Genomic DNA, 21,064 nt, shown 5'->3' with positions numbered 1-21,064 from the left:
GAAAAGGAGGTTTGGTTTATAGTAAAAATAACCACAGATGTATCAGTGTACATCAGAGTCAATCCTGTAACAGTATTTAATGTAATCTGTCATCCTCACTGCAAACATCTATGACTTTAGCCTTTAAAACAGAACTAAATGCACCAATTTAACACTTTAGTTGACATGAAGTGTGAGCTTCACAGCAAACACAAATAAAGTAAACACATAAGTGCAAATTGAAGCTTTGTCAACAGGTAAAAAAAAAAACCCTGCTTGTCAACTACGATGACTGCTGCAGTCTGGAGAAAGACTGCCTGCCTGAAGCATACAACCGACACAGTGAGGCGTAAAAAGACTGCGCATTGAAAATGTCAGCAAAATTTAGGCTAGCTCCTTAAATTAATTACTTCAAAAAAATCTGCTCCTGTGACTGCTTCACTATAATATTATCATTATTAGAAATGTGTCTTCATTATGGTGGCAAAATAATTGGAAGAACACAAATCTTGAAATTCAGTTGTCGGTTCTCGATCTCTGCGATATCACAAATTTAAACCTCAGGGGCTAAACTAAGTTTTATTTCTCTTCTTGTTGAGACTGTTAATTGCTTGTTCTCACGTTTAATCGGGGCGAAGCTGTTTGTCAATTTGGAGCCGTGATCACAACGTGCAAATGTAGGTCTGGTTTTATCGACCTCATTGAAGGTTTGCCAATTACTTTGACACATGGCAACATTTTAACCTTACACAATGAAAACTTTTCATTTTGAGCCGCATCCTTGGGACTCCTCACGTTACCACATTAACGGCTTCGCGATAGTTTGAAACGGATATATCTACATCAAAAAAGAAACAAAACAACAACAACAACAACAACAACAACAACAACAACAACAAAAAAGATGGAATTTAGGAATAGCTGTGCAAATTCCCAATTTTCTTGATTGACGCATGGTCACGTGGTCCCAACTCCGCCTTCCGCAGCGCGTTAAGCCCCGCCTACCTCTGGCAAGTGCAGTGGGCAGTGGTGAGCAGCAGCGGTAGCAGGGCCCTCCCTCTGTCTCTGCAGATAAATATTCGCAGCCTTCTGTCCCAGGCATGGATGACGGTTGCGGGGAGACATGGCAGTGCGACATTATACTCTCGACTTCAACCTCTCCGCGGCAGGTAAGAAGAGCGCGAGCAGCGACTGAACACAACCAGGACGTTCAGGTTTCAGTCGCTGCATCGGGAGGGAGGGAGGGAGGAGGGGGGGGAGGGCTAGCTGGCTAACCTGCTAATATTAACCTGCTCGTCTGTAATTGCCCTTCAAAACAAGCGACGTTCAATTGATTTGGTCAACACGTGGCTTTTGACGGCGCGTCCGCGTGGTTGACGTGTTTCACGAGCTGGGGGGGTTTAAAGCTTTTAAAGCTGAACGTTGTTGTGGGTTTAAATGTCATCTGCGCGGTCGCGTGTTGTTAAACATTACACATGATCGTATCGTGTGCTCGGTCTCATCGCTGCGGGACGAGAGCGGCTCGACACCGTCCGAGCTGACGATGCCAATAAAGTTGTGTTTGAATCGTGCGCTCGTCTGTCGCACAGGAAGTGGCGCGTTTCCCGCCATCGTTGTAGTTTTTTTGGACACGTTGAAATCCAGTGGAGAGCGAAGGCCGACGATGAGGCTGGTGCAAAGCGAGACGGGGGAAGTTATGTCGGCCTGAAGCTTATTATTTAAATTAGTCACCGATAATATGATGATTAAGAAATATTACAATGCGTTATATTTAATAAACTGATTGTGTGTTTTGTAGGTCAAATCTGAATCTGATAAGTTACACAAACGTGGTGGAGGAAAAAAAAAAAAAAGAAGTGTCTCCTCTTCCTTCTGAAATGAAGTCGGGCAGAAGCATAAAGCAGCATACAAATCCTGTAAAACAGGATCTTGGAAATCCTGCTTATCTGATGAAATGGGGTGCCGTGAAGTACAAATATTATTTTTACTGCAAGACAGTGGTGCATGGTAAAGTACATTTATCCATATACAGTGAATCCGGAAAGTATTCACAGCGCTTCACTTTTTCCACATTTTGTTATATTACAGCCTTATTACAAAATGGATTAAATTCATTTTTTTCCCCTCAAAATTCTACACACAATACCCCATAATGACAACGTGAAATAAAAGTTTTTGAAATTTTTGCAAATCTATTAAAAATCAAAAATGAAAAAAAAAAAAAAAAAATCACATGTACCTAAGTATTCACAGCCTTTGCCATTACACTCAAAATTGAGCTCCGGTGCATCCTGTTTCCACTGATCATCATGAGATGTTTCTACAACTTGATTGGAGTCCACTTATGGTAAATTCAGTTGATTGGACATGATTTGGAAAGACACACACCGTCTATATAAGGTCCCACAGTTGACAGTGCATGTCAGAGCACAAACCAAGCCATGAAGTCCAAAGAATTGTCTGTAGACCTCCGAGACAGGATCGTATGGAGGCACAGATCTGGGGAAGGGTACAGAAAAATGTCTGCAGCATTGACGGTCCCAATGAGCACATTTACCTCTGTAAATGGAAGAAGTTTGGAACCACCAGGATACACAACGTGAATAATAGTGAAGTACTTTCACATCACTTCGAATGAACTTTTACTCGTCCTAGACGTTGCTGGGGTGCTACGTTTATGTTGGTAGAGGATCTGAGGACGTTTCTCACCACCGACGCAGAGAACGTTTAAAGGAGGCAGGTTGCAGTCGTGTTTGTTTTCATTGTCCCGTCCTCTGTCTGTTCCCAGTTGACTCTGCTTCGACAGTTCCTGGTCTGCTGTCCATACTTCATGAGCAGGAACTGACAGAGACGGTTCATGACACAAATGGGCATGGATACCTTGCTACATTTGTAGGCAAGAATGGCCGGTAAGAGAACAACACTTTTAAACTCCTAAAATAAATCACTCTGGTTTTAGATTTGTAGGCGTTTTATTCATTTCGTGAAATACCTCATTGCTTTGCGTCTCTTTTTGTCTTCGCCACTTAACGCTTCAGGCTCGTCATTCTGCGTGTGCACGCTCGTGGGTTGGTGACCATTGATCTGCAGTGTTACGAAGAGGATAACGTTGCACAGCTAGACAATGTAAGTGATTTTTTTTTAAATACACAATACTAGCAAGACACAGGAAGTGCCACAGTGTATCATTTCACGTGTATTTACTAACGTTTAAGTTTGCCGGCGGATATAATGAATAAATTATCACTCAAAAGAATTACAATTTGGCAGCAGTACACAAAAGCAGACCTTGTGCAGTTTGTCCCGGGGACATAAACGTTTGTGCCCAAAAAAGATTGCCAGGATTACATTGAGCATCTGCAAACGACTTTTCTTTCTTGAACAGTTTTTGGATGTGTGACAGGCACGGGATCCAGACTAGTGTCCGATGTTGTTGCCTGCCTACTAGCTTCCTTCACCCAAACATGCACTTTCTTGCCCCTAATTGCTGCGGAGCATCAAGTACAAACATGCAGAGCTCGGTCCAACAATATGGCTGCAGCAGTGTTCACTGGCTGTGTTTTGGCGTGAGATTGCCTCCCGTGCAGCGCTACGAATTATCCGAAAAGATTGGTTGTGTACTTGCTGTTCTGGTGTTTCACTCTCCGTTCTTTCTCCACAGCTATTAAATGCACTGGAAAATAAGCTCAAAGTTCTCTTGAATGGCAATATTATGAGGATTAAAAAGTGAGTATCTGAAAACGAATGGCTTCGCTCATGTTTTGGAGGCTGTATGTGTTGCAGCTTGCATGTTGCAGTAACATTTTAAATAACTACATTGTTCACTCGCTGACCTTCAAGGCTCCCAGCCCTCGTGCGAGGAGCAAAAGTTGACCGCTACTGGCCCACAGCTGATGGCAGACTGATTGAGTACGACATCGACCGGGTGGTATATGAAGAGGATTCTGCGTACCAAAACATAAAAATATTGCACTCACAGCAGTATGGAAATATCCTAGTGCTCGACGGGGATGTTAGTAAGTGTTTCCAACAATGCAGGTCACGGCACACAAGATAAAGTCAGTTTATATGACTGTTGGTGACTAAATGATACTTTGACCTTGCAGATCTGGCAGAGAGTGATTTTGCCTACACTCAAGCCATCACCGGTAATGGGAAAGAGAATTATGCTGGGAAAGAAGTGCTGATATTAGGAGGAGGTGATGGAGGCATCCTCGCCGAGTTGGTCAAACAAAAGCCAAAGATGATTACCATGGTGGAGATATCCTTTACGTGTTCTGCTCTCCTGAACTATTTTTATGCCTCGGCATCTTGTTATCGGGCCGTCCGTGCATCAGTCCCCTTCATAAGTCAAAAATTCATACACTGATAATGAGAACATTTACCGCAAACGTCAAATTAGTGACGATGAAAGTGATGATATTGTCTGTGACATCCAAAAAAGTGTTTTTTGCACTTTCATGGCCATCAATAAATGCCATAACTCAGGAACAGGAGAGACTGTGACCATATTTTACATTTGGTGACACTAATCTTGGGTGTCCACCTTGAAACTGGTGATTGTGTGATCGCATCCATATTTGAAGCATCATCTGCTGTCAAGGCTGCAACTGTGTTTAATCAAAATCACCTTTAATTGGCCAAATTCCTTCAAAGTCTTCTCTGCATATATTATATACGTCCGGACAGTTGCAGATGTAAACTGCAACTTGTCGGTTGAGGCGTACAACCGTGAGGCAGTAATTCTAGTTATTCCTGTATTGTGACTTCTATTAAATGTGTTTATTTTTCCTCAGGCAGTGTAGTTTTCTTCCACACCGTTTTAATGTTTGTATGTATTCACAATGCTGAACCTGACTGATTATTCCTTAACAAAGCGTCTACATTGACCAGAAGGTGATCGACGGTTGCAAAACGTACATGAGAAAAACTTGTGGCAATATCCTCGACAACCTGAAGGGAGACTGTTACCAAGTGAGTTCTGAGTAAATGTTGGTGTTACTGCCGCAAAATCTTTAGTCCCTCTTCACCAGCGTCAACTTTGGCTATCCAGAATAACCAAGTTGGCTATTAATTGGATCTGGGTCATTTTTTTCCCAATAAAAGACAACAAACAATGACATATTCACAGAAGACCAAGAAAAGTGTTCATTTCAAATAATCCCCTTGTCTCTTGGATTACAGATACTAATTGAGGACTGTGTTCCCTTGCTGAAGAAATATGTCCAGGACGGAAGGACATTTGATTATGTAATTAATGACCTCACTGCAATCCCAATATCCACCGCACCAGAAGAAGGTATCTATCTATCTTTGCTGTCACATTGTTACGTGAATCCATCCCGGAGAAATAATTGTTCATTTCTGTCGGATCCTATCTGTCAACCTTTTGTAGACTCTACATGGGAGTTCCTGCGTCTCATCTTAGATCTGTCAATACAAGTCCTGCATCCCTCTGGGAAATATTTCACACAGGTGAGTTTGATAAGTTAATATTGTTATGGGTAATAATATAGGTCGGATCTGACAGTTGTTCAATGAGCATCAACTTAGAAGAAACATAGGGGGAAAATATTTAAAATTTTATAGACCAGCCATCCCCCAAGACTCTAAAGCTTAGTGAAACTGCATTTTCAGAACATTGTGTTGAAACGGGGTGTTTGGGCGGGAAAACATGGCAGTTAAACCATTTGAGGTTAGGGAGGTAATTTGAGTTGTATGATGAGAGGGATGTAATTGTTTAAGCTTCAATATAAAATGTAGTTGCATATGAAACCAGTCAATAAGGGAAGAAGTCAGTTTTACTGTATCGTGGTTGAGCATTGGAACACACCACTATCACTTGGGTCTCCGGTTATGGCTGGAAATGAATCATTGGTATGTGAGTCTCATGACATGTCTTTATCTGGTACTGGTCATCAGGGTAACAGCGCGAATCTGACAGAAGCACTGAGTCTGTATGAGGAGCAGCTGGCAAAGCTCTCGTGTCCCGTGGACTTCTGCAAAGAGGTGGTGTGTGTGCCCTCCTACTTGGAGCAGTATCCTTTTATCTGGTCTACTTGTTAATGTTGAAATGAAGGTCAACAACCACATCACAGTGACTGAATTCATTTAGGTTAAACTTAAGTTTTAAGTGTGGGTCAAACCCAAGTATATGGCTGCACCATGAATTACAACGCTACAGGGCTTTTAATTGAAATGGATACAGGAAGTTGTGGCCTTCGGACAGCGAGTGGCGAATCTTTATCACTCACTCATAGACTTCCGGTTTAACAGGGTTGGCCTATAAACCTTAGTGTTTTTATATTGTAATATTTGACTCATTAAATTTTGGAATTTATTTAGGTAGATTTGGCCCTTAAGTCTATTCTTAAAAATAACTTTGTACTCAACAAGTGGATTTCTGTGATCTTTTTGACATCTCTTGATTGCCTGAAGGGCCAAACTTGTGTTCTCGTTTCAGCACAGAATTATCCATCGAGATGTTGTTGTGTCCAGTCCTTAACTCGCTGTATCAGATGGGTTTTCTACACCACATGGAAGAAGTGAAGACCTCCAGTTTTCTCTGCTTGAATTCCCAGCAGCTGGAATGTGAATGCTTTTATTATTTCCTCTGCAGCCTTAAAGGTCTGCTCAGACTGAACTTCATGAAAATTAGATGCAAAACAAAGGTTGGATAAATGCATTATTTAAATTTGACATCATATTGAAATAAAGTAGTTCCGGAGTGAGTTGTTTGTACTCACACAGGCACATTCCACTATCACATCTGTGTCCAACATTATTGAAGTACACCTGACTGACTGCACGTTTGTCATGTAATTATCTGATGGCTGGGCTGTAAAACACTCCGACCTATTTCAGCCATGTTGGTGTGAATCAATCAAATTAAATTCAGTCTCAGCATATCTTAAGTGACTCTACAACTATTTTATCATCCCCTCTCTTCCCTTCTCTTTCTTCCAATGTTTTGCGTTTTACAATTGTTTGCTTCAACTCAACAGTTGTATTCCATTCATATTACTTGATTTGAAATGTCCATTTGCATGTACTCTGAAGAACTGTTAGATGTTGAAACACTGATAACATGGTGTAACTGATCTTACCATAGGTGTGTGTTCTCTTGTTTTTGTTTTTTTTCTTTACCTTTGAGTTGTGACCTGAAATCGTGTGACTGGCTAATGAGTAGGCTCAGCCTGCCTGACCCGAGTCGCTTTTAAGCTTCTTTTTTTTGTTTGTTACTGCCACTCAAATGTGATCCGATTCTTTTCAGGTTGTATCGAGGCGATGCGATCATGCCCAGTGAGACTGAAGTGTTTAGGTCCAAATGTGTTTTAAAAGGGAAACAATTCCTCCATGTTAATGCCACCTCTGTGCTTGTGCTGTTTCTATGTTATGTTTTATTAGCACCTTTGGTTTCTCCTGATATATTTTAAGTCTTTTAAGACTGTATTAGGTGCATGTAAAGGACGGTGAATGTAGCTTGCATATACAGTACACAGCACATTTGATCAACGCTGCGGGACATTTATTTATTCATTTTAATTTCACCAAATGCTGTTCTGTCCTACTTGAGATAATTTTGTGACCATCTACAATTAAAGTGTTTTGGGGGAACATGTATTGACTGTTTAAGTTAATTTTGTTAATTCCAAAAAATACACACTGGTTCAAGCTTTGAATTGTGAAGGTTTCTAGCTTTTTTTTTTTTTTTTTTTTTTTGGTCTTATTTGAGCTACCTTTTTGGTTATGAACAAATTTTGAAGACATTACCTTCAGACCATCACTCTTTCAAAGCCAAATGAATGAAAATCATTTCTCACTGCTGCTCTAAATTGGACCATTGCTTCCTCCGTTCTCATTAAGTTATGAGCTGCTGCGCATCCTTAAAATATGATAGTTTAATCAAAAGGATGAATATGTTGTGTAAACATCAAGTTTCATGTTCAATCTAGGCTTTTGATTGCCCATTACAAGTCATTTAACAGATTGACGGTACATACATTATTCTCTATTAATAGCATTATATACAAGTATTTCAAAATAGAGCCAGTAAATAGACTGTCCTGTCTAGGTCAGGATGCTTGTGGGTTTCTGTACTGTCTGTTGATCTCGTTTAAGACCACATCCATACTGGGATCTTCAGCCGCTATGATTGTTCTGTCTTCAAACGGGCTCCCTGTAACACAGCCCTGCAGTCATTATTTCTAATAGATTAGATTTGAGGCAAACAGTTTTTTAAATTTTTTTCAAATTAAGGTAAAGATAGTCAAAGAGCTGCAGTAATAAATAAAACATTGTGGGCAGACTGAGTAAATTGTGCTGTAAAGGTTTCATGTCAACAATAAGTGTATGAGTAGAATAATTATCAATTTATCTGATTGTCACTCAACATGACTTCACATCTCAGTCAGTTGGCTGTGACAATCACAAAGTTAAAATGTCGTCACTCACCAGTGCCATTAAGCTGCTCTGAAGAATCACTGACGAGAAAAGAGGAAGTTCTGGATGAGTCGTCGTTACGTGAGGTATTCGAGGAATTAAGAGATGTTACTTTGGTCAGTGATGACTTCTTCACTGTCTTCTGTGTTGCAGTGCGACTCCATTCTGTGAAAATAAATTAGTTTATCATCGTGCATGAAATGGACTTGAATCTTTAAATTTGAAGGAGCTGATGTTCTGATTCAAAGGAATCAGAAGCCAAACAAAAGAATACATGAGTCTGAAGTGTGTGCAGGTTTATAGGCAGACCGGAACAGCTGTGAAATGTAACGTGAGCATTTCTAACCTGAGTTCTCTGCTAGTCTCATTTTACCACAGCATAGGTAGGTTCTCCACTGCCGCCTCACGTTCTCCTTCACCGCACAGTGGAACACAAATATAAAGAAACCTACAAAACAGAAAAACAGCTGTTTACAGTGTCATCGGTTTGGACATATTGGTATTATCTGAAATAAGGAAATGAGACGATGTCATAAAAAGTGTGACTTATTCAGGTGACAAAATGAAGGCAAACCGTTAAGATATTCTACAAACTGTCTACTGCAAACATCAATTACAGTTTAACAGTCAATTTTCCCTTTAAACCTGACTTACTATAGATGCTTAAACTACACACAAACATGCACACATCTAGTTATACACTGAAATAATACTCGTAACATTTCAGATGCCCTAATTTCCGTTCTATTCTCAAATCGAACGATTTCAGTAATCTGGCTAAATACTGACATGTTTACAGGCTGTGTTAATGTTACACTGTCAAACCTCAGCAATTACTTTGACAACTGTAATGACAGGCAAAGCTACACAACAAAAAATCATTAGATTTACTGCATATTAATAACAATCTACAGTGTAAAGCCATATAAAACATACATCAACAAGTTGACCATAAGTGGGGGTAAATAATCCAACAATAACAACAATAAATAATACTGAAGCAATTCCTTTTCTTTGCTGGTTCTCTGCCCATGAGTGCTGGGTTATGTTGATTTTTGGTATGTACAAACAGAAGTTGTAAAACACTGACAACGTTCTTCTTATTGCTGTGGAGTTTGAAAGATGACAAAAATAACTGTACCTATGGTTTTCATGGACACACTACATTGTCAAAAGTCATATATAAATAAATCATAAAAAGATGTAAGCTGACCTTGCAAGGAGTTAAATATGGCAAAGAGGTACATGAATGGCAGGTTAACAGGCCCCCAGGCAAAAAAGGCAAAACCCCATGAGAGGCCCAGGAGGATGGTTATCCCCACCAGGCTGCGCACATCCTGCAGTGTGGTGCGGTGATGAGCATTGTGAGGGTTCTGCCTCTTCATCCGACCCAGCTGGACCATCACTACAATAAACATGCTGAGGTTGAAGAGGAAAATGACACAGAAATAGGCAACCACTGCCACGTAGAAGGCAATGTCATTTTTCAGCCAGCAGCTGTGGGAGAGGACAGAGATGGAAGAGAATTGAAGGGTTAGGTGTTTTTCTTTTGTGCTGGTTTCATTTTATATATGTTGGCATTTGTATTTTTTTTTCCTTTTGTGTAGAATAATGTGCATAAAAGGGAAAATAAGCCATGTGACAGATGACTCACAAGTCATCACTTGTGCCATCAGGAAACTTTCCATAGGAGACAAGACCGTAGTTGTCTTTGTCGACTGCAATGACAATGATGACCACGATCATCGGGACTCCCCAGCCCACCAGCGAGAACTTCAGCATGTAGCGGGATATGTAGTTGTTGAAGACTTTGACGAGAGCCAGGTACATGTGGACAGCCTCGAGTCCCATCCAGGTGAAGGTAACTAGCAGGAAGTAGTGAAGGAACCAGGCAGTGGAGATGCAGAGGCCCACGGCTTCTGGGTAGAGTGCCAGCCATGCGTCCACCAGGAAGACCAGGTTCAGCATCAGCAGTGCCAGGCAGAGCTGGATCAGGATCTTTGATGGAATGTCCTTTCGCAACTTGCTGCACGGTTGAAATGGTTTAAACAACTTAAAAGACAGTGGCAGACAGCTCCAACAGTAATTTAAATGTTAGAGGTGGATCATATATGTTATAGCTCTTAATACAAACCCAAAGGCTAAGTAGGTGAGGAGGGTGATAGACAGGAAGACGGCAGAGATTCCACAGCCAATATATGTGATGAAGCTGAGGATGGTGGCCTGGGTACGGCTGATTTCAAGCTGTCTGTCCAGATCCTGGATCAGAGGGAAGCCATAAAAAAGACATCGTACTAATGTTTTTTTTCTAACCAGCAAGAAAATATATAACAAATGATTTGTTTCTTACCAGAAGGATGGCAAAACTGGTTAAATGGTTGCAGCCACAAACTGTCTCATCGTCTGTGCTGTTTCGGACCGAACAGCCACTTGTATTCCAGCCACCTGATCCGTCTGCCGGCAGAAAACCCAGTGAACCATATGTTCATAGTTTCTTTCTTTGTCACCTATATCTGCCAGACAGTTAGAAAACTTACCGTTTGATGTAAAGTCCCAGAAAACACATGTTGCCACAAAATTAGCCTGTAGTTTGTAGAAAATGACACAAGTTTGAATCAGTTGAGAGTCTAGGATTGTGCTTTTTTTATGCATTGAGTGACAGCTACTACAGTATATTACGGCATTTTTGTGGCCTATCTGTATTTAAATTGCACCTGCACACAACCGTACAAACACACATGTTTAGATGGATATTGGCCCCTGTTAATGCAAATATCTGATACAGTTATTTTACCACTTGTGCTATTTGATGAGGCGTTTTGGTTTTTGGTTTGGTTTCTTCAAACGTGTCACCCAAGGCCTCAGGTAGCAAACCATCAAACAAGAGCTTTTTAAAGACAAAACGTCCATATATCTAAGGAAACATCCATTCCATCCGATTGGCCAAAACCGGACTTACTGGAACAGGCTCTGTGTTTCTCAGGTGAATTACAACCTCGTCCCGCAGTTCTGTGATTGACAGGTTGGCCACAGTCGTTCCCAGGATCCCACTAATAAGTTTGCGTTCTCCCATGGATTGGTCCTGCGAGGTCATGAGGATACAACTCAAGTTGTTACATTGAAATACACTGTTCAACTATAATTTAAAGTGTAGCCTATCGTTTCCCTTTAAAATACTAAATCAGGGATATAAAATTAAAAACACAGACGCAGTTTTGTATTGAAATTCAAAAGAGATCTGTTTATCCCAGTAAGGATGTTAGTTGAATGAAAAAACCTGGAACACAGTGCTCCTCTGGTAGAAGTTGAACTGGACTCTGGAGGCCAGCTGCTGGTCCTCTGAGGTTAGGTCCTGTATTAGAGAGGGGGGTAGCATGATGGAGCCCTGAGGGATGGAGGAGTCAGCTCTCACACTCCTTTGCAGTCTGGGATCCCCACGGACCTGCAGCACACATGAGACACAGACAGATAGATTTGACTCTGTTTTTATTATCTGGGGCACCCGACATCTGTCGGCTAGAGATCACTATCAGCTGTTGCAACGCAGCAAGGACTCAACTCATTTCTTCTTCCAAAAAGCGTACAATGTACAATGACAAGTGTAATCCAGGGATGTACCCATAGAAATAATTCTGAAAGTCATGTTCTGAAGAAAGGAAGTAGGTTAGCAGCCAAAAGTTCTGACCTTAGTTCACCTCGCTGTGTGTTTTTATGCAGAAACGGGTCACAAGACAAAACCACTGACTTTCTCTTAAATTCGATGTTGTATTTTTAGCATATTGTTTTCTGTAAGATCTTAATAAAAAAAAAAGAAACTATATACTACATAAATAATGGAGATGAGTAAAATATCCAACTTTAAAAAACAATTGTGATAAAACAGCAAGAAATGGAAACACTCAGTTGAGTTACTGTACTTACTTATCACCACTGTTAGTATGTGTCAACCTAAAATATTTCATTTATTTCCATTGTTCAGGCTTCCACACTGTTCATATAACTCTAAAACACCTTCACTGGTGTAAAATATGTATAAAATAACTTGTGTCCTGCAGGTTTCTTAGTATCATGTATAATGTGATAATATAGCCCATCAAATAAAATACTAGAATCATCATATACCTGCACATTGTTGGGGTCTGAGATGGAAAAAAATGTTTCCTGAAAGTTGGTGCCATCTACTGGTTTCACAGAAAGAGCCACAGCCGTAGACAACAGAGTCTCAGCCTCCTCCCCAGCGACCAGCTTTAACCCCACTGTATCAACAATCCCTATAATCCTGATTAAAGAAAAAAAAAAAAAGGAAATTAATTAGCATCGTGCAAAATAACAATCATTCTAATATGTACTGAGCAGTTTTAGTTAAACCAGTAGTTCTTGGAGTGTTGGAACATTTGCTACAGAGCAGCAAGAAGCAATAAGGTCCAGTGAAAAAAGATAAATATAACACTACTATTATTATCACTGTTATGGGTTATTTCTATGAAGATTATCTTGATCTTTGCACGGCATGTGATGTATTTTGTTATCAAGTTATCTGTACAAAGGTTAGTAGTGTCCTAAAAAGTTAATTATCATTTCAGCATTAATGTGAACTCACAAATAGTCTGAGAGACCCCTAATAATTAACTGTGGAGAACAATTATACTCCAGTTATCTCAGTTATTATGTGCCTCCAGGTTACACAGCTTGCAGTAATATTGTCATTATAGAAAATTGTGTGATGTGTAAAAATGGTCAGGATTTCCTGAATCAGACGGTTTTTGAACGGTGCACAATGTGTCCGAGATTGTGAAATGAATGAATGTATAACCTGTTGGAGGAGTCAGACAGTGTCTCAGCAGAAGCATCCAGCAGATTGCTGACGATGTGGACGGAGGTGTTTCCCAGGGCCCGGCTGACGGTTGGGCCGGACAAAAGATTCTCCAGCTGAGACACCAGCTGATCCACCTGGCTGGAGTTCAGGTTGGACACGTCTCTGGTCAGCTCAAGCAGTGCGTTGGCTTGACCTTCAGCTGCAGTCAAAAGAATTTGAAGGGGACAATATAGTACTGTGATGATAATGTAAATGTTGCAACAGAGTTGTGCAGAGTGCTGAGGTGGTACAACACCTGTTTCATTGGTGGTTGGACTTTCTGTTGGGGTCCCAGTTGCAGATTCATTTGTGGTGATTGTGGTGGTGTTTTTTGTCACAGTTAGAGTAGAAGCAGTGGTTGTGCCATTCAGAGCTTCTGTTGAGTTCTGCTGTGCTGTTGTGTTAATTTGTGTTGTTGTGTTTGTTTGTGTTGTGTTAATTTGTGCTGTTGTGTTTGTTTGTGTTGTTGTGTTTGTTTGTGTTGTGTTAATTTGTGCTGTTGTGTTTGTTTGTGTTGTGTTCACTTGTGCTGTTGTGTTTGTTTGTGTTGTTGTGTTTGTTTGTGTTATGTTCATTTGTGCTGTTGTGTTTGTTTGTGTTGTTGTGTTTGTTTGTGTTGTGTTCATTTGTGCTGTTGTGTTTGTTTGTGTTGTGTTCATTTGTGCTGTTGTGTTTGTTTGTGTTGTTGTGTTCATTTGTGCTGTTGTGTTTGTTTGTGTTGTGTTCATTTGTGCTGTTGTGTTTGTTTGTGCTGTTGTGTTTGTTTGTGTTGTGTTCACTTGTGCTGTTGTGTTTGTTTGTGTTGTTGTGTTTGTTTGTGTTGTGTTAATTTGTGCTGTTGTGTTTGTTTGTGTTGTTGTGTTTGTTTGTGTTGTGTTAATTTGTGCTGTTGTGTTTGTTTGTGTTGTGTTCACTTGTGCTGTTGTGTTTGTTTGTGTTGTTGTGTTTGTTTGTGTTATGTTCATTTGTGCTGTTGTGTTTGTTTGTGTTGTTGTGTTTGTTTGTGTTGTGTTCATTTGTGCTGTTGTGTTTGTTTGTGTTGTGTTCATTTGTGCTGTTGTGTTTGTTTGTGTTGTTGTGTTCATTTGTGCTGTTGTGTTTGTTTGTGTTGTGTTTGTTTGTGCTGTTGTGTTTGTTTTTGTTGTGTTCACTTGTGCTGTTGTGTTTGTTTGTGTTGTTGTGTTCGTTTGTGTTGTGTTCATTTGTGCTGTTGTGTTATTTTGTGTTGTTTGTGCTGTTGTGTTCGGTTGTGTATTTGTTGTGTTCGGTGGGGATGAAGTCACATTTACAGACATGCTGGCGCTGTTTGTTTGTATAGTTGTCACATTCAGGCTGATTGTGGTAAAAGCCCGCTTGGCAAAACAGTACTGGTCCAGCTCCAACACCACATTCTTTCCATGTTGACTATAAAGAAAAAAAAGAAAAAAGTAATTTTAGTAAAGGTTTTTGCAAAAATTTGACATCAGATGTTACATTTTGATCTGCTACAAAACAAACAGCTTTTAAAAGTAATTACCATCAGGTTAAGTGAATGTGTAAAGATAAATGCTTTGTTAGTGCAGAGGATATTGATCTTGGAAGATCATACAAACCAGGTGAGGTTGTTAGACTCTTTTATCTCTGTACAAAAGTTTGCAGGCTTCACGTTAATGTCAGCCCATATGAGCTGTGATTGCAGTGGATTATCACTGACATCCAAATCTCCACAAATTGCTGTTTGAAACGGAAGACAAAACACAAATACGTTTTACAGGACACAGCAGCAGGTTTTTTTTATTACTTTATGAACTGACATTTTGTTAATGGATAATATTCATACCTGCTCGGATTACAAGCCCATTGTAATAGATTTGTTTCTCAGACTGAAACACATTCATCACAGCTGCCGCCACAGAACAGACAGGAACATGCCGGCCAAGGCCTAAAATCACTCTACAGCTTTCAAGACTAGAGTGCAGAAATCATAAGATGTTAGTTGGTGTTTGAATGAATCAGATGTATCAGTTCATAGAGATGTTTTCCCCACAAACATATTGTACTGAGACTCACTTTGTTTCTGTGCTTCCACAGACCACATTGGCATCCTGAGTAGAAATTTCCATTTTAGTCAAACTATTTGAAGTCATTATAATAAAGTAAAACATTAGAAAAGGTTTTCAGATTCTTATGCAAATAAAGATAAGGTCTCCAGAACTCTGTTTAGACATGAAATGTGCATAGGAGTGTCACTAAAACAAATATCATCACACTGCACTTTATTTGGTGACAACTGTCATCACAATATATTTTAACTATCAGTTCAAGTTTCAGTTGCATTTCTCCTGTAAATAACTCGGCTGCTAACTATAATCAGTTAAGTAATTTACACGAAACAGTAAAAGCTCGATTTCAGAGTTTTTTTTTAAATATATATACTGTATATAGATGTATAGACTGCCTTGGCAGGGGGCACGTCTAGTTACATTTTGATTACGTTTGTGGTAACAATTAGTCAAAAAAGTAACAGTATTCCCTGAAGTTTTAGTAGCTATGATAATTGTTTGGCAGCTGATTACCTTGTATTCAGATGCAACGGTGGACAACGGACATGAAACTCTGTAAAAAAAACAAAAAACAAAGCAAAGTTGTTTTTTTTTTTTTATTATTTGATAAAAAAAAAAAGTATTTCTTAATGTAAAATCTGATTTCAACATGCTAGATAAATTGGCAAAACTTACTTTGTAAATGGAGGGCAAGATGGCTGCTGTGTCAGTTTAGAAACCTGTGAACATTCATTAAATTGTTACTTAATGCGATGAGAATCAATTTATGCAGTTTGATTTAAGACAAACCCTAAAACATTAACTCAGGTATGTGCTGTGCGTAAGCGGGACATTACCAGGGACGAGACATACGAGAAGTTCATCTCCGGATCTCGTATGTAAATTTCAAAAGTATAGTATGCATCTAAAAACAAAGAAACGAAATTAACTTACAAAAAAGCCTTAAGATTGATTACTTAAATAATATCATAGTGGTTTTGTTTGGTGATAAACTACTAACCAGATCTGTTGCAGTAAGCAGAGCAGCTGCAGTTGTTGATGTCTGAAACAAAGTCAAAGCATATTGGTTTACGGCACTCAAGTACTGCAAGTGTAGACAGAATCATGGCAGTTTTCCATGCAGTATTTAACCTCTTTTAAGAATGTGTCACAAATCTTCAAATCTGACTTTCTCCGAATTTTTGGCTCTCTTCATATATTTTGTTTACTTTTACTGCATCTCTACAGAGCTCAATCAAGTTGGAGAATTTGTACACAGCAATCATCAGATCTGATTAAGATGGAGGGGATCTTTGTGTTGCCAAATCTGGAATCACAAAAGATTTACTTTGTATTTGGCTCTGGTTTCTTTCAATTCTCCCTCAGCCTCTGCAGTGAGTACCTCTTTCTGCCAGATAAAGATATTTGCTGCTTAGGAGCTTTGCAAAATCAGGCAAAAGATTCTTTCTTTTTGTATATAGGCTTTACAAAGCTTTTGTGCATGACCCCCCTTCATTTCTCCTCAGAGTGATGTCTCAGCCATACAGCACATCTTTGTGATGAGCTCTGTATTTCTGCACATCTTATTTACCAACAAAGTTTGTTTGTACAAATGGCTCCAGAATAAGTCTTGGTTGTTCTACATTTTAGGTCAGAGTGATGTAACAGTTACATGACTTACTGGGACATCGAATGTAACCGAGTCATAATTGATAGCATTGATTTCAACTGTGTGTTTCCTGCTGTTGCAAGTCAAAATGTCTACCATGAAAAAGGTCTGTTCCTTTGTTTCTGCTTTGTAAACTCATCATGTAGCAGTAATGATACAGTCCAGTCAACAGAACAGATATGTGTTTACTCTTGGCAAGCATACATTTGGACACATTTCCTTTAACATTCTGGATTATTGTTCCAATTTTAATTCAAGCTGAGACACATAGTTTCAGTTTAACTAAATGAAAATGTTCAGAGCTCACCTGCACCACAGATTGTTGAATTGCTTGGTGGAACGAAATGTGCAGGCAGAGAGTCTTGACTGTTGAAAGATAACCATATTTGATCAAAATTAAGCGTGTGGCACGTCCCCAACAAACACAGAAAATGTTAAAAGAAAACTGCAAAAGTAATATATCATGTTGTTGACGGTATATTACATCTTTGCTTTTTAATGTTATTTGATAAAGAAATTGGGGAGTTAAAAAAAATAAAAATGGGGCACAGTAAAAATCAAACATCTTACCATGTTGGACCAGGTTGACCAAGATAAATACAACTTTTTGCCTCCGTTTGATTGCTGTTGCACTCATTTTGAAGCGGACCTGTTAAACGACATGGGATTGATTGCAGCGTGCAATTTCATTGGAAAAGTAATTGTGTATTCCAGAGCACTATGCAACACTCACTCAGTCGATCTGCCTTCTTTCCCACCACGTGGATGTCAGAGGAAGCTTTACTCGCTGCACAGAGTGTGCGGAGGATGCAACACGGAGCTACACTCTGACTCAGCCGCAGGGTCACAGAGCACTTGGTGTTTCTGGAGTATCACAGCAGTGTTAACACAAACAGATTATAAAATACACTTGTTTCAGTCATTTAAAATAGTCTATTTCACTCACGTTATTGCCGTCTTGATGACACATGACACTTCCATCCCCTGTTGAAACAAATCAGTCTGACTTCACGTAATCTTTGTAGTCACACACTGCAACCTACAGATACAGTTAAATCATTTACCTGAAACAGGCCAGTTGAATTGTCATTACTAATCCCACTGAAAAGTAAATTAAGACAACATTAAGACTGAGTGGCACTGAGTCAGTTCACTAACTTTATGACTCCTCTGTAATTCTGCTACTGTTTATCCACTGTTGTCCTATTAGAGATAAGCATTTCTATGGTTTTATGGCAAAAGTAAATCATGCATGGTGTGGTTCAGGAGGATCTTGGTCAATAAATGGAAATTCAGTTTTGTAATTGCCATTCAGACTTCATAAATATAAAAGATCCATTAAGGAAAAGTTGTACCCAATGTTTGAGGGGGAATCTGTCACTTGCAATTTAAAGTTTACTTTCATTATGAATTCATTATGATAGCAAAGCAGTTTCAACAGCAGCATACAACAGAAGAAGCTGAACAAAAGCATTGTGTTCATTACTTCCTTCTTCTAAAAAATGATCAACACTTTATTTCATTCATTCCTTCATTTTATATAGTGGTTGCAGTGTTACCTGCTTTGCGTCACATTGCCACTAACATCCTGAGTTTTGTGTTGCTTGTTAGCCTGATTTGAATTTGTCCGTGGTGGAGTCTCCCCTCCACTGTCGGGTATCGGTGTGATCATGCTGGTGTTTAGTACAGAGGTGGTCGAGCTGTTGTTCTGGGTCATGGCTGCTACGATGATGTGATGTGTTGTCGTTGTAGTTGTGTTGTTGCCTTTTAAAGCTGTTGAAGTTGCAGCTGTAGTTGTATTATAGCTTTGTAACATTGTATCTACTGCGGCTGTCGTTGTGTTATAAGTTTGCCAAGTGGTTGCTGCTGCTTGTGTTGTTTCATTTGAGGTGCTTGCAGATGTGATTTGTGGAGAGGTGGGTGCGGCGGTGGTTTCTTGGAGGTTTGGAGAGCCGCAGTACTCCAGCTTGTTTTGGAACACTTGGGTGAGCTGAGGACAAGAGCATGATGCTATTTAAATTACTCATAGCATATAAACATCACACATCTGGTATTTTAGTAAGCACATGTCAACAACCAGTTTCCCTACACACCCAGGCAATGACTTCAGTTTCATCCTTCTCCTCTCCGGTGACATTCACAGTGACGTCAACAAAGTAGAAAACTGCTATGGGAAGAAAAGAGAGATTTTAGAGATGGTGAAAATCAATGCAGCAGAGACACAGATAACTGACATGTAGCAGCTTATATCAAGGGAGTGAGACGACTATCAGGTTTGGTTTACCTGAGGTCTGTGCAGTTGTAGGAAGAGGAAGAGTGGATGGAGCTGGAGAGGTGTGAAAACATGAACCATGACCTGATTTGGGGAAGAAAAGTTAACAATTTGCACAGAGCGAATGACAAAGATGACATTTATTATGTCCCACAGCCAAACACTAATACTGTACTATACTGATAGACGTTGGACTAGTTTCAGTATAGACATTCAGTATAGACATTTGAATTTCCTAATCTTCTATTTAAATTCCACATGGGGTGGGGATTTTGAATATAGATATAAGAATACACACAGAAAAAAAAAACAGACATCCTGTAATCCCTGTAACGCATGAACAACAAAACAGGGCAATACTTTTGACAGCTTTGATTCCTAAAAAATGCAGATCGATGTGGCAGTCACCCAAAGCTGTTAAGACACACTTTGATTTCCTCAGTTTTTTCCTCTTCTTCGTATTTTCCACTGTCCTCGTCAAAGAAACTACAGTACTGTGAACTTTGAGAGAAGTAAACCATACAGCAGGCTGGACTAACAGGTTAGAGTATAAATTAGGAAGGAATTTAACACACTCTTTTGTGTGTGTGTGTGTGTGTGTGTGTGTGTGTGTGTGTGTGTGTGTGTGTGTGTGTGTGTGTGTGTGTGTGTGTGTGTGTGTGTGTGTGTGTGTGTGTGTGTGTGTGTGTGTGTGTGTGTGTGTGTGTGTGCGCATGCCAGACATTGCAGTTTCTAAATAGAGGTGCAGAGTTGTTGTTCCAGATAATAAACCAGATGACAGGTGCCTCTGCTCTATTGTCTGCCAGCAACCTTATTTCAACTCTCATCCAACATAGCTGATGTCACAACTTACCTGCCAGGAGGACGACAAGCAGGTGTATCTGAAGCCAGTTTAGATATCTAACAAAGGAACCTGGCCTCTTCACTCTGTAATATGAGATACATTTATTGACACCATTTTTTTTTTTTTTTTCAAATGAGAGGTCATGGTTTCACTCTATTGACATTTTGAAACTGGCAGGGGAAAAACTCAGAATGAGTCACACAAAAAACTTCTCAAGCAAATCCTGAACACCTCTTCCGATCACACCCAAATGCCTGTAATTATGTCTCAAAGATTTTATCTTTAGTTCTGATGATTCAGTCTTTACTTATTATTTAAACAGTACCAACACTTGACAAATAAAATTAAACTATATACTTTTAAACTCACTTACTGAAAGAAAAAGCTGAAGTATGATTATATAACAAAAAGGAAAAGAAATGTTGAAAGACATTTTCAATTGATCTGAGGGTTAAAAGTTTAAAATAGTTTAAAGGAAGTGATTTAGACATATCTGTGTACAGTATCTGTGTAACAAACATAAAAAATAAACCTGGCTCGAACAGACCCAGCTGTGATTTCTGACAGGAGCAGTGATCCTAATTAAGGAAGAGGAGACACAACACCAAAACCAGCCCCACAACTTTACCTGACACGGGGAGCAAACATGTGCCGGCGTGAAAATCCACCTGAAAAAAGTCCGGGAGCATTCATAACTTCGTCTTCATGTTCATGGAACATAACTTCCCACTGGTAAAATACAAACAAATCTAAACCACAATCATTACATGGAAATTTAGTTAAGCCTGACTAGTACTGTTGTCTGTGTGTTGAGTAAGTTCCCTGTGACTTTGTCATGCAGAATCAACAGCTGACACATGTGGCACGCCTCTGAAACGTTAACCTCATCAGGTGGATGTCATATAGTCACTTTAGCATGTCTCATTCAACAACTGCCAACCACCTGAAGAGGAAATTGTTTGATTGTAGAATAGATCTATTG

General features: G+C 39.6%; 2 protein-coding genes across 2 annotated transcripts; one reads left to right on the top strand and one right to left on the bottom strand.

Moving 5' to 3' along the window:
* The first annotated feature begins 985 nt into the window (after positions 1–985).
* sms (spermine synthase) lies at positions 986–7,600 on the top strand. Its single transcript, XM_069713236.1, has 11 exons — positions 986–1,148; positions 2,768–2,888; positions 3,018–3,105; positions 3,641–3,705; positions 3,820–3,995; positions 4,086–4,242; positions 4,866–4,953; positions 5,164–5,278; positions 5,375–5,454; positions 5,902–6,017; positions 6,498–7,600. The coding sequence occupies exons 1-11, from the start codon at positions 1,103–1,105 to the stop codon at positions 6,526–6,528; spliced, it is 1,083 nt and encodes a 360-aa protein (XP_069569337.1). The 5' UTR covers positions 986–1,102; the 3' UTR covers positions 6,529–7,600.
* Positions 7,181–14,485, bottom strand: LOC138629501 (adhesion G-protein coupled receptor G2-like). Its single transcript, XM_069713235.1, has 13 exons — positions 13,533–14,485; positions 13,235–13,436; positions 12,544–12,700; positions 11,699–11,863; positions 11,381–11,503; positions 10,959–11,004; positions 10,772–10,875; positions 10,556–10,680; positions 10,076–10,447; positions 9,635–9,918; positions 8,768–8,869; positions 8,434–8,586; positions 7,181–8,158 (listed from the first exon to the last, which is right to left on the bottom strand). Exons 1-13 carry the CDS (start codon positions 14,476–14,478, stop codon positions 8,055–8,057), a joined length of 2,883 nt encoding a protein of 960 aa, XP_069569336.1. The 5' UTR covers positions 14,479–14,485; the 3' UTR covers positions 7,181–8,054.
* Between the last annotated feature and the right edge of the window lie 6,579 nt (positions 14,486–21,064).

This window comes from Brachyistius frenatus, unplaced genomic scaffold, assembly GCF_029030835.1.
Source record: "Brachyistius frenatus isolate BFR_SWC_R1_liver_20210118 unplaced genomic scaffold, ASM2903083v1 Contig_117, whole genome shotgun sequence".
Taxonomy (NCBI): Eukaryota; Metazoa; Chordata; class Actinopteri; family Embiotocidae; genus Brachyistius; species Brachyistius frenatus.
Note: the sequence above shows the minus strand (reverse complement) of the source record. Positions and strands in the feature narration are given on the sequence as shown.

Bases quoted from the DNA above. Each gene is read 5' to 3' on its own strand.
- sms (XM_069713236.1), top strand. From the start codon at position 1,103: ATGGCAGTGCGACATTATACTCTCGACTTCAACCTCTCCGCGGCAG. The intron at 3,106-3,640 runs GTAAGTGATTTT...CTTTCTCCACAG, and splicing joins ACGTTGCACAGCTAGACAAT to CTATTAAATGCACTGGAAAA. The intron at 4,954-5,163 runs GTGAGTTCTGAG...CTTGGATTACAG, and splicing joins TGAAGGGAGACTGTTACCAA to ATACTAATTGAGGACTGTGT.
- LOC138629501 (XM_069713235.1), bottom strand. From the start codon at position 14,478: ATGAACACAACACAAACGAACACAACAACACAAACAAACACAACAGCA. The intron at 13,437-13,532 runs GTGTTGTACCAC...TTTTGACTGCAG, and splicing joins TCCAACCACCAATGAAACAG to CTGAAGGTCAAGCCAACGCA. The intron at 8,587-8,767 runs GTTAGAAATGCT...TTATTTTCACAG, and splicing joins GAGACTAGCAGAGAACTCAG to AATGGAGTCGCACTGCAACA.